Source organism: Solanum dulcamara, chromosome 9 (assembly GCF_947179165.1).
Source record: "Solanum dulcamara chromosome 9, daSolDulc1.2, whole genome shotgun sequence".
Taxonomy (NCBI): domain Eukaryota; kingdom Viridiplantae; phylum Streptophyta; class Magnoliopsida; order Solanales; family Solanaceae; genus Solanum; species Solanum dulcamara.
Window position 1 is genome coordinate 35,159,234 of NC_077245.1, and position 13,973 is coordinate 35,173,206.

At 38.0% G+C, this 13,973-nt stretch overlaps 1 protein-coding gene and 1 pseudogene across 1 annotated transcript; one reads left to right on the forward strand and one right to left on the reverse strand.

The window, feature by feature from the left end:
* The window catches only part of LOC129903647 (11-beta-hydroxysteroid dehydrogenase B-like), a 71,377-nt pseudogene extending 59,323 nt beyond the window's left edge, over positions 1-12,054 (forward strand).
* Positions 12,055-13,166: 1,112 nt separating this feature from the next.
* Positions 13,167-13,565, reverse strand: LOC129903648 (ethylene-responsive transcription factor ERF020). Its single transcript, XM_055979195.1, has one exon. The coding sequence runs from the start codon at positions 13,563-13,565 to the stop codon at positions 13,167-13,169; it is 399 nt and encodes a 132-aa protein (XP_055835170.1).
* Between the last annotated feature and the right edge of the window lie 408 nt (positions 13,566-13,973).

Genomic DNA, 13,973 nt, shown 5'->3' on the forward strand with positions numbered 1-13,973 from the left:
ATGACGTTAGTACATGGAATGTACGAATATGTAAAATGGCCAAATGAAACAAACATCAAGGAAGTATCAAATCAACTCGAAATCTCAACTCAAGAGAAAGAACAACTCGATCAAGTGTCCTAAGTCTAAACAAGAATATGGTTTAGACGGGACCAATCACATACAATTCAACCCAATCCGACTCAGAGTACTATCAAGACCAATATGAGAGTTTCTCTTATCCGACAACCATCACTTATGAGCCAATGATAGTATAATAAGCCAATGTTGTTGCCACGTCCGTTCATACCTTTTCAGGGTATGAACGAATCAACCAATCATGGATCCATATCCAACCAAGTCCTATCATGTCAGGACAATAATTTGGGAAGCATCTGACTTTAACGGTTCAATCTCCTCCTATGTTTGGCGATGTAGTTATTGGATTCAAGTTATTACTTACTCTTACCCAATTCGGTGCTCGATACTCCTCCTAAGACTCAATGCTTATAAAACTCCATCCAATCAACTCAATCTAATCATATCAACAAGTCTCATTTGGAACCTTGTCGAATCATCAATTCTATCACAATCAAACCTCTTCCAATCATACTATCCGATCAATCCCAATCGTATCTTTCAAGTGTAGTTTAAATATGCATTTATAACAACATACAATCCTATCCAATCATTCCTCTATTCATTTAGCAAATCTTTTCGGGACTCATCAAGACTCCAAGGTTCTAAATCAATAATTTAAGGTAAACAACATATTTAAGAAAATTAGCAAAACTTGTTTAACAACTCATATCAGTGTAAGATTGCGGGGTGTAACAACATGAGTGTAAGATTTTTGATGGCTTTAGGCCGTCTTTAGCCTATCTTGAATAACTCTCACCTTCTCCATAGCTTGGTGAACAAAATCAGGCCCAATCAACTCAACTTCACCAACCTAAAACCACCCAATCGGAGCCATTTGAATGCTTGCATGATAACTATTATTATATGCAAACTCTATGAGAGGTAAGTGATCATCCTAATTTACTTTGAAGTCAAGTACACATGCCCTCAACATATCCTCCAATGTTTGGATGGTGCGCTCCGCTTGGCTATCTGTCTGGGGATGAAAGGTCGTACTAAGATTTACCTTTGAACCCAGTCCCTTCTGAAAGGATCTCCAAAATTGGGAAGTGAATTGAGCTCCTCTGTCTGAGATGATAGACAAGGGGACCCCATGCAATTTGATGATCTCCTGGATGTATAATTTTGTATAATCTTCTGCGGTGTCAATAGTCTTAACCGCCAAGAAGTGAGATGATTTCGTCATCCTATCCACAATCAACCAAATCAAATCATGTTGTTTTCGGGACCTCAGCAAACCTGTAATAAAGTCCATATTGATCATCTCCCACTTCCATTCCGGAATTTCTATGTTTTGAGCTAACCCACATGGCCTTTGATGCTCAACTTTAACCTGTTGACAATTCGGGCACTTGGAAATAAATTCCGCGATATCTCTCTTCATTCCACTCCACCAATAAACTTTCCTCAAGTCATGATACATCTTTGTAGAGCCAGGACAAATAGAGTATCTGGACCTATGCGCTTCGACCATAATCTTTTCTCGAACATCATCAACATCTGGGATACACAATCTATTTTGGTACCTCAACACACAATCTCCCCCTTTAGTAAAAACCATCACCTTTTGTTTGTAAACAACTTCCTTTAATTGGAGAAGGACGGGATCTTGGTCTTGCTTCTCTTTTACCTCTGCCACAAGTGAGGATGTAGATCCATCCCGAACATTAACTCCACCTTCATTATTCTCTTCAAGACGAACTCCTAATCGAGTTAATCTATGCACCTCTTTAGCCAAATCTTTCCTTCTCTCCTCTATATGGGAAGTGCTACCCATAGACAACCTGCTAAGAGAATCAGCAACAACATTAGCTTTACCTAGATGGTAAAGGATGCTCATATCATAGACCTTGAGCAGCTTGAGCCATCTTTTTTGTCTCAGGTTGAGTTCCTTCTGGCTGAAGACGTATTGTAAACTCTTATGATCGGTGAACACATCAACGTGCACTCCATACAAGTAGTGGCACCAAATTTTAAGAGCAAATACCACAACTGCCAGCTCAAGGTCATAAGTTGGGTAATTTCTCTCATGAATCTTAAGTTGTCTTGAAGCATAGGCTATCACTTTTCCCCTATGCATCAACACATAGCCCAAACCAACTCTAGACGCATCACAATAGATCAAAAAATCCTCTATTCCATCGGGCAAAGTTAGAACAGGAGCAGTGGTCAGTTTGGTCTTCAATTTCTGGAAACTCTCCTCGCAAGCATCGGACCATTGGAACTTAGCCTTTTTTTGGGTCAACTTGGTCAATAGTGATGATATGGATGAGAATCCCTCTACAAACCTTCGATAATAGCCAACCAAACCCAAGAAGCTTCTTATATCTGTCGGGGATGTGGGTCTGGGCTAATTTTTCACTGCCTCAATCTTTTGAGCATCAACCTGAATACCATCTCTAGATATGATGTGGCCTAGAAAAGCCATTGATGCCAGCCAAAATTCATATTTGGAGAACTTTGCATATAATACCTGGTCTTTCAAAGTTTGCAAGACAACTCTAAGATGATAGGCGTGCTCCTTCTCATTCTTGGAGTAAACCAAAATATCATCAATGAATACAATCATAAACATATCAAGATATGGCTTAAAAACTCGATTCATGAGATCCATAAAAGTTGCAGGGGCATTGGTCAATCCAAAGGACATGACCAAGAACTCAAAATGGCCATAACGGGTCCGAAAAGCTGTCTTTGGGATGTCACACTCCCTCACCTTCAACTGATGGTAACCTGATCTTAGGTCTATCTTCGAGAAATAAGTGGCACCCTGAAGCTGGTCAAATAAACCATCTATTCTGGGGAGAGGGTATTTATTCTTTATGGTGACCTTGTTTAGTTGCCTGTAATCAATACACATTCTAAGGGATCCATATTTCTTTCGCACGAATAGGATAAGAGCACCCCATGGTGAGACACTCGGCCTAATGAATCCCTTATCTAACAAGTCCTTCAACTGTTCTTTCAACTCTTTCAACTCAGCCGGAGCCATTCTATATGGAGGGATAGAGATAGGCCGGGTATCAGGAAGGATATCGATCCCAAAATCGATCTCCCTATCAGGAGGGACTTCGGGCAGATCTTCAAGAAAGACTTCAGGGAACTCATTGACAATCGAAACCGATTTAAGGGATGGAGACTCAACACTGTCATCTTTCACTCGGATGATGTGATAAATACACCCTTTTGAGATTAGTTTCCTGGCCCTAAGGTAGGAAATAAACTTACCCTTAGGCACGACAGGACTATCCTTCCACTCTATGACCACCTCATTCGGGAATTTGAACTTGACAATCTGAGTCCTATAATCAATAGAGGCATAACAGACATAAAGTCAGTCCATGCGAATGATCACATCAAAATCAACCATGTCCAACTCAACTAAGTCAGCCAAGGTATCTCTGTGATGGATTGACACAGTACAATCTCTATAGACTCTCTCAGCTAAGACAGAATCAACGACAGGAATAGCTATACTGAAAGGCTCAAGAAGACATTCAGGAATTTTATTGAATTTACTAGCCACGTAAGTAGTCACAAAAGATAGTGTGGCACCCGGATCCATCAAAACATAACAGTCAATAGAAGATACTCGAATCATACCCATCACGATGTTCGGGGAGTTCTCCTGATCTTGGCGATTATCCATGGCATATAGACGGTTTGTACCTCTGCTCATACCTGAAGTAGTGCCCCTCTAATAACCTCTAGCTGGTGGTGCGGTGGTAGAATATTGGGATCTATTGCCCTATGTTGGACACTCCCACTGAAAATGGCCCACCTGGCCACATTTATAACAACCCTTATTTCCTTCTCTGTACTCTCCCAAGTGGAGCTTACCGCACTTGCCGCATGGTGGCTTCTCTTTCGAACCTTAACCCATGCTAGCCTAGGATTGAGAACCCTAGGATCTGAAATTCTGGTGACTCTGTCCCTGTCGATCATACCTGTTATGCGGCATAGGTGCACTTGCGGTGGATGAGGCATAGTTGGAAGACCTCTTCTGGAAGAAGGACCTGTTGCCCTTATTCTGCCTCTGTTCATTCTCAGGTCCAGCTGATTTTGACTTCTTGCTCAGATGCTGCTCCTTGTCTTTCCTCTTCTCATCCTCCACCTATTGAGCATACACCATTAATCTTGAAATATCCATGTAGGAGATCAACAATGCCACTTTGCACTCCTTCTTCACATGTCTTCCCAATCCGGAGACAAATTTTCTAATCTTCGACCTCATATCTGGGATCATCTCTGGAGCATATATGGACAGCTGGATGAACTTTAGACTGTACTCTTTAACGGTCATACCCTCTTGTTTCAAATTCACAAACTCTTCCACTTTTGCTTTCCTCAATTCTCTAGGAAAGAAGTGACCAAGAAAGGCTCCATCAAATTCATCCCAAATAACAGGCTTAGCATCTTCACCTCTACTTTGTTCCCACTGGTTATACCATATGTTTGCCACATTTTTGAGCTGATAAAACACCAAATCAACCCTCTCGATCTCCATAGCATGCATCGCTTTCAGGATCTTCCACATCTCATCAATGAAATTCTAGGGGTCTTCATCAACCTTAAAACCCGTGAACGCCAACGGATTCATTCTCAGAAAGTCTCTAATTCTTGTGGAAGCAGACGACTCTTGGGAACTAGAGCTAAGAGTTGGCAAACTCTAGTTACCATTGCGGGCAGCCACTAATTAAGTGAGCATAGAAATCGCTCCTCAAAATTCTGCCTCCGAAGTTGGTGCAGGCGGAGTAGTAGACACTTGCGGTGCCTCAGCATACCTTGCAGGTCGGCCCCTAGTCCTTGATGGGCGCATTTCTGACTGTGGAATCTCTATGTTATCGACATTTTTCTGGCTGACAGTAAGTTTAGGAGGCATTGTCTGCAACGTATAAACGCACGAATTAGAAAGGAAGTCTTATAGAGTTTAACTCTATTGCACGAGTTTAGAGTATGAAAGAAGGGAAACAATTCTTAATGTCTTATAGCCTCCTGATTATAAGTGTGGTGCACAACACACCCATAAGTAAGACTCTACTAGACACAACTTCATAGACTCTCTAGGACTCTTGAACTCTGTGCTCTAATATCATGTTTGTCACGCTCCGGAAGGGTACCCTAGACGTGACCGACACTCGAAAGCCATTTCTGACCTTCAAGGGAACTACCTAGTCCAGTCACACTTTCATTCATTAACATTCTATCAGCGGAAGATTCAATCATAAGGATACTGTTCATAATTTAGGGCCAAAGTCCAAACAATTACCCAATCAATAACTAGCTAGAATAAAACTAGTCAAGACAAATAATTTAACATTTTCACATTCTAGTCTATGAAGCCTCTATCAATAATCCAGGAGGTGACAATGACAAGTCCATGGCTACCAAAAATCAAAATAAGGGAAACAAATAAAAGCTATAAATGTAATCTCAATATCCTCCAGAAACTGGGAGGACTCACCAACTAGTTGGAAGTGAATAGATCTTCAACTGTGCGTCAGTTGATGATCTCTAGTACCTGTCTCTGCATCATGAAATGATGCAGGCCAAATGATGTTAGTACATGGAATGTACGAGTATGTAAAATGGCCAAATGAAACAAACATCAAGGAAGTATCAAATCAACTCGAAATCTCAACTCAAGAGAAAGAACAACTCGATCAAGTGTCCTAAGTCTAAACAAGAATATGGTTTAGATGGGACCAATCACATACAATTCAACCCAATCCGACTCAGAGTACTATCAAGACCAATATGAGAGTTTCTCTTATCCGACAACCATCACTTATGAGCCAATGATAGTAGAATAAGCCGATGTTGTTGCCACGTCCGTTCATACCTTTTCAGGGTATGAACGAATCAACCAATCATGGATCCATATCCAACCAAGTCCTATCATGTCAGGACAATAATTTGGGAAGCATCTGACTTAACGGTTCAATCTCCTCCTATGTTTGGCGATGTAGTTATTGGATTCAAGTTATTACTTACTCTTACCCAATTCGGTGCTCGATACTCCTCCCAAGACTCAATGCTTATAAAACTCCATCCAATCAACTCAATCTAATCATATCAACAAGTCTCATTTGGAACCTTGTCGAATCATCAATTCTATCACAATCAAACCTCTTCCAATCATACTATCTGATCAATCCCAATCGTATCTTTCAAGTGTAGTTTAAATATGCATTTATAACAACATACAATCCTATCCAATCATTCCTCTATTCATTTAGCAAATCTTTCCGGGACTCATCAAGACTCCAAGGTTCTAAATCAATAATTTAAGGTAAACAACATAGTTAAGAAAATTAGCAAAACTTGTTTAACAACTCATATCAATCAACTCATACCAACATGTAGCACATCACTTTCTTAACTTAACAACATCAACATAATAAAAATTTAGTTAATAGTTGAAAGAAAGACCCATTTGGACACAAATCTATCAATAAACTCCATTCTTATGAACATTCAATCCCAAAGAAGATGTAGGGCACATGGGTGGACTCAACCCATGCTTTGAGTATCCTTACATACCTTGGTGAAGACTTTGAAGGAACCTTGATATTAGGTCTTCAATGAAAGGCTTGAATCTTTGAAATGTTTGAAGGCAATTCTTGTTGGAGATGGATTGAGGAAGAGAGGATGAGGATTAGGGCTTTTTTGGAGAGGCAATGGGCTGAAAATAAATGGTCTAAAACGTGACCAAGTCAGTGTATATATAATTAGGGAAAAAGTCCAATTTGCCCTTCCTAAAAAATCTGGAAAAATGGGTTAAAACCCACCTGGTGCTATAGTGGCGCGTCGCGCCACTGCAGTGCCAATAGGCTTAAAACCCTGCAACCTAATAGTGGCGTGTTGCGCCAAGGACCAATCTACCGAGGCTTGTTTCTGGCGCTATAGTGTCGCGTCGCGCCCTTGCATCGCCAAGCCTAAATTTTCTGAGTTCTGGAAAATTGGCTTAAAAATCCTGCACACCTAATAGTGGCGTGTCGCGTCAAGGAACAAACTACTGAGGCTTGTTTCTGGCGCTATAGTGGTGCGTTGCGCCACTGCGGCGCCAAGCCCAGGTTTTCCGCAGTTATAGTCCAGACCTGAAATTCTTGCAGCACTAGTCCGTCGTAAGATAGTCATAACGTTTGACTCCGAATTCCAAAAAATACAACCTTGGTGGCATTGGAAAGAAGACTCAAAGACCTTTAATTTAATAGGTCATGGGCCACCCAATTCGTTATATTCAAAAAGATAAGGTCATTGGAAGTCGACCCTTATACAAACTCATTCAGAAACTTAGCCAAGACGAGTTCTTTGGACTTGGCTTGGTTTTACGGATCCCTTATGACCCTAAATCACATCCAACACTCTCCAATTTCTTAGGAATTGATCCTAACTCATGCATACACTTTAAAATCGTCGAGTACGATCCTACACGTACACGAAGAATGGTCTGAATCTTAGTAAAAAATTTTAGGGGTGTTACAGATTTCTTCAAAGTCAAGCTTCAATTCTCTGCAATTTAGGGCTTCTAATGATAAAGGTATGTGGGAATTCATCCTTGGGCCCTTTCACTCATGGAATCCCAAAGATTTCTTTTCAAATCTCTTATGAATTCTTTTTCTACAAGCCCTAATTTCATGATTTGAATTGGGTCTTCTTAATTATAATATAGTTCAATGCTATTAGCTTAATTATGCATAATTCACATTACGTTGCATGATTTCAAGGTGAAATTCAAATACCTCTGTTATATGCTTGTTTCAAGTATGATTTATGAGTTATGATCATGATTTTCAAGTTATTTCAATAAAAGCTTTATGAATGATGTTCAAAGATGCTTTAAGCGAGAAAGTTATGAATGATGTTTCAATGATGCTATAAGCAAAGAAGTTATAGTGCAATAAGGACAGTTCTTGCACAATCATGTTAAAAAAGTTAATGGTTGTGATGGAATTTCCTTACACATTCTTGATAAAGTTGATAGACGAGCTATTCTTATGTTATCTTTATAAAGATGGATTAATATCTATTATTATCTTTCCTAATGATGTTAATGACTATGTTTTCTTGAAATTCCATTTGGATAAAGACTTAACACTGAGAGGACTTTAAGGTGGAGTTCGGTCTGGTGTGCCATTGTAGCTACCCATGAGAATCCTAGCAGGAACTGTTAGTGCCTAACTACGTTGCCCGCATAGGTTCAAAGATGCCAATATGGTGAAGCTAGTGGATCTAAATGTAGTACAAAGTTAATGAGAAAGTATTATCAAGAAGTCTACCCTGGCAAGGTATCCTTTCCCTTTAGATGTGGGGTTCATCAGATTTTATGTAATAGCTCGCATGGTCTTATATGTCGGTTAAAGGTCCTATCCCACACCAGTTAAAAGAAAAGTTATAAAGTTATCATGATGATGATGTTTACATGCATTGACCAATGAGTTTAGTGTTTTAATGTTTTCATAGTTTTACTCATGTTTTAATATATTGGTCTTGCATCCCATGATTCATATTGATTATGTCATATGTTTATTGTTTATGTATACTTCTCTTATACTTAGTGCATTCCATGTACTAACGCATTGTCTTGCCTACATTGTATCATAATGTAGGGTCCGACGATTACGCTCATCCTCTCGTTCATGGCTAGATCTTAGTACAGTTGTTCTTGTGGTGAGTCCTCATGCTTAGAGGACAAGACACTTTATTTTCATTATCATGGGTGAGCTAGGAGCTTGTCTTACGCCCCCATCAATATTAGTAGAGGCATGTTAGATGTTCAAGGAATCTATGTTGTCGCATCATTTGATGTTGTTTGTCCTTTATTGAGATATTCCTATTGAGACTTTACTTCCTCTTTCAAGATTTATCTTTATTGCTTTAATTACCTTATGAATGCTTATGTATGATATGGTAAGAGGCTTGGTTGGAGTCATTCGGTATTTCGATCGCCGTGTCACGCCAAGGGCCTAGCTTGGATCGTGACATAATCATTACAATTCTATTTCACTTGTATGCAAGAGCATGTAAATACAACATTCTTTTCATCGTCATTATACACCCCTTAAATTCGAAGTTGAACTATGATTTTAAAGTCTGAAGTTTTCCGCATTTTAGGATATAAATTTCTGGGGTAATGTGTATCCTACCTACGTAGCTCTACCTTATCTGCGGCAAAGCAGAGGCCGAGTCATCGTGAATGCATCAGTGAAGACCTGGTTACCCTTCCCAAGAATGTGCTTATACTCACTAAGTTGAACACCATATAGACCTTTAATCTGCATTTGTTCTGCTTTCTGAATTAACATTCTTGAGACCTCCTTTTGTCAGTGTTCATAGTCCACCTTAAGAATGAAAAATTCTGGCCGTATGTCTTTTTTCAGTAGCTTTCTTTTTCCTTTTTTGTTTGAACAGGCAGCAAAAGCCGCAGTTATAAACTTTTACGAGATCCCGAGGTAAGAGATGAAGGAAGGCGTTGGGATCACGATAGCGACACACGGATGGATAGGGCCTGAAATAACCAGGGGAAAATTCATGATGGAGGAAGGTGCAGATATGCAATGGAAGGAGGAAAGGGAAGTAAGACTGTTCTCATTGCAAACTTCCATGCTTTCCTTTTCAAAGCAGCATAGAAGAACACGTCTGAATTTGTTTAGGCACAAAACATTCATTCTTCCATTTTTGAATGAAGTTAGACAATACAATTCTTATTATTTTAATAGTTTACCCAAGAGTTGCTCAATGAATCAATTGATTGGAATTATAGGGAAATTTTTTTTCCTAAGCAGCATGAAACACACGTCGCAGCTGTTTCAATGTGTAAAGTTTACATGCATTTCTTTTCCAAGCAGGATGGAACACACGACATAGATGTTTTCAGGCATAAACACATGTTTTCCATTTCAAAGTAGCTGTTACCTTTTACTATTTTTAATTTCTGTAACTAGTAACTGATACAAGGTTATTGGAATGAGCTACATAGAGGTGTCCATTTTATAGTTAGGAGTTAATTCTTTGCAGAGTTTGATTGTTCCAAGATGTGAAATTATTAATATATATTTTGCTTAGGATCTCAATTTCAGTTTATTTGAATATGTATTACTACCTTTTCTGATAACTTCTAGTAATTGTTAGGGTATATATTATTAATCATGGATTTAGACATAGTATTCTAATAATTTTCAAGATTAAACATCTAAGTGGGAGATTCTTAGGTTATATACTGTTAACCATGCATTTAGATACAGTATATTATAATAACTGTGATGGTTAAAAGTCTAAGGGAGAGATTGTTGGGATATATATTATTAATCATGGAATATCTACTATTAACCATGAGTTTAGATATAGTATTTATTATAGAACAATTGTTTATTCAATTTTAATAAAAGTTTTAATCGATCATATATTCGTTTATGTGTCCATTTACTTATATAGTAGATGATTTAATGTATAGAGTTTTAGCTTATACACAAATGATTAAATCATCGGTTTTTATAAGTATAAAGTTTTTTGTTCACAATCTAAGATAGAAATTGGACAAGACATCGGTATGATTGTAGCACAAGATTATATGTAATTTATCTTGATTATAGAAACAGTATAGTTCCAACCTCTTGTGCTAGTGCATTTTATATGTATTGAACGAGACTGAGTAGAGATAGTTGTTTTAGACTGACTGACAAAAACATATTCTCTAAACTGTTAAATATACTTATATTTTCAATCTTGATATAACTATTATGATCTGTGTATATCAATTATCGTTTTGATTTATTAAAAGGTGAGATTCTGAGATGGGTCAATATGCCTATATATCCATGTCTCGATATAGAGAATGATGATATGCCTTTTTGAGAAGCTTATAAATTTTCATAGTGTCAAACCATGCAAGTGGATTTATGAATGCGACACATAAAATAAGTTAAGCAGCGCTTTAAAGAAAATTAATCTTTAAATTAAATTCGTCAGTAATTTAATTTATTGATTAATATCTGTAATTTTAACATGAAAAATTACGTAAGTGTTTAATGGGAAATTTTGAAATATAAATGAAGGAGTGCAATTACGATTTTCTAGTGAAATGATTTATAATTTATTATGGTAAGAATAATATCAAATTAATTATTTGAATTATTTCCATAATAGGGAGCCTCAGTTAATTCTGTGGTCCCTACAATGTCCATATTTAATTAGAACTCAGAATCTTATTTTCTTCTCCATTTTTGGATTGGGAAAAGGTCCCTATAAATAGGGTTCTCCTAACTTAGGAGAGAGTTGGATTTTCTATAAGATACTTGCCTACCCAAGTGTTGAGAGAGTTCGCTCCACTTGGGATCATTGTAGAAGACCGCAGACTGCACTCTAACTTGTGGATTCGCTTGAAGATATCTATCTGCTCACGCTTTAAGAAGTATTTATCGAATTAAATTTCAGCAAGTTTATGTGTTCTAGTATGATCATATGTGTTTTAGCATAAACGTATATATTGTTTATTATTCATGTAAGCAGTATGATTCTGTATGCTTCCGCTATACATATAATTTTCCAACAGTAATATGATATGTCCAATCACTTAACAATGTTTGTTTATGGCTTCTGGGTTAAGGTTCATGCATCCGGAAGTTCATGGAGGAGTTTGCCAAGTTGATTGTGCGGGGGACATGTCGTGGAGATCCGTACGTGAAATATCCGGGTTGGTATGACATTTTCCTTCTCTATAGAGTTTTCGCGCTAAATGTCCTCCAATGGACATTTCATGTGCTATTTGCGCATCAAGGTGCTAGGAGAACTTCCTTTATTGGAACTGGAAGGCCTCTTCTGGAGTCATCCCCATCCCCATCCCCATCTCCATCCTCCTCCTCCTCGTCTGCATCCTCTCCTCAGATACTTGGAGGGCCTATCATGATGCAAGAGCTGCTGAAATTGGAATGAAGACAACACTAAGATTTGAGTCATTACTCAGATTTTCCATTGATATGTTCAAGGTTTCTTTTAAGATTCTGTAAAGACCATTGTAAGATGATATTTTCTATTCTCGAGCTGAATGAACTTGGTTTTTGTGTTCTTTATTACTGCTTTTACTACTACTTTTTCTCCTTTAGATGAAGCAGAGCACATCAAGGGCAGCTTGATAGCTGATGTAATTTTGATTGTTGCCTAGTCAAGATTAAATAAGCACTTCCGGACAGGGGCAGAGATTGGGGGTTCAAGGAGACTTATCCGTGTAAGGAAGGATCTATTGCAATGGTTATAGGTTTACATGAATCCAATAGCTTTTGCCTTGACAATATATTTGTATTAAAAGTTTGATATTTTAAGAAGTTCATTAAATGTTAAAGAATTTTTAGTGGAATTTGCCTCTGCATTCATGTATATATAATATTGAATTTCTTCTATCGCATGAAAAGAATGATATTATGGACATGTTATATAAGGGGGATATCCTACTTAGTTGGGGAAGTAAGTTTACAAGAATGCTGTTTCTACCAATTGAGTAGACATTGTTATCCTGAAGAGACAACTTTCAAGAATTATAGACAATTTTGTAGAGCACAAAAGATCATAAATCAGTATGCATATGATATGAGATAGTGAGCAATATAATGTCCTTTTCTTTTCTTAGATTAAAAGCCCTTTACCATTAGAAAGTACTCTTTTGATGTCTATCGAGCTCGATTCTCTAAGTTTTAGCTCATTTGAAATTAATTTATTAACATATGCGTGTACTACTGGTTGTGTAATAAAGTTTTCTGTCAGAGCTCAATCCATTGCTTTGGAAATTGACTGAGGCCCCTCAAAGTAGTGATGGACGCAAATCCAAAAAGAGTTTAAACCAATTACTCAAGGTCAAGAGTCAAGATCATCAAAATTCATGAAAACCAACCAAACTTTGGTAGATGTACATCAGTACATGTACAAGAAAAAAAGGTTCTCCCGACGGGGGATATATATGCCTTTCTTCTTTTACTTTAGGTATTCGGTATTAAATATTCACTCTTTGTGTCAACGAAAAGGAGTAAAGTTGTGCATTCCTAGGATGTGGTTCACATATATAGATAATCTTCAACAGAAATGTTGAGAGCTTGATTTTGCCCATAGTTGTCAACACTTTGATGTTGCTGACCTGGTCTTGCTATTGTAAGAAATTGTGCATCAATAGCCATTCCAGAATCAGAGGCCATCTTTTGAGCAGATGTTGGTGACATTCCACGTTGAGCATTAGGCGGTAACATGGAAGGAAAGTTTAATTTATCTAAGGATGATGATTCCGGGCGGAGACAATAATAGGCTATGTCATGTGCTACAGCTGCAGCTTCAGGGGTAGTGTAAGTGCCTAGCCAAAGGCGTTCACTGCTACCTGGAACTCGAATTTCCGACACCCATTTCCCCCATTTTCGTCGCCGAATCCCTCTGTATTTTGCACCTTCATCTGACCTGCTCATCTTTCTTCCTAATTGATAATATAATGGTTATGTTTGACAAAAAGTAGTGTAGGTTATTTATAGGTTGAAGATTGTGCAAGTCAAAGGCCATTGCATGTGGAGAGTGTGGACAAAGAATATGCACTGAGGTGTGGACAAAGAATATGCACTGAGGTCAATGGTCAAATTAAAATAGGCATATGCAAGTTGAAGCAATATGGACTAGCTTTTGATCCATTTAAGGGGGCAAATTATTAGAAAGAGGGAAAAAAAAGAAAATCAAAAGCGCATGTGGAGATGATGGAAATTATATAGTAGCTTGTTATCTTTTAGAGTTGTTCTTATTTGTGAGTCAATGGTGTAAATTCAAGTAGGGAAAAAACATCATCCGTGGCGTCATGAATTAATTAATGGACCAGAGTCATAAAA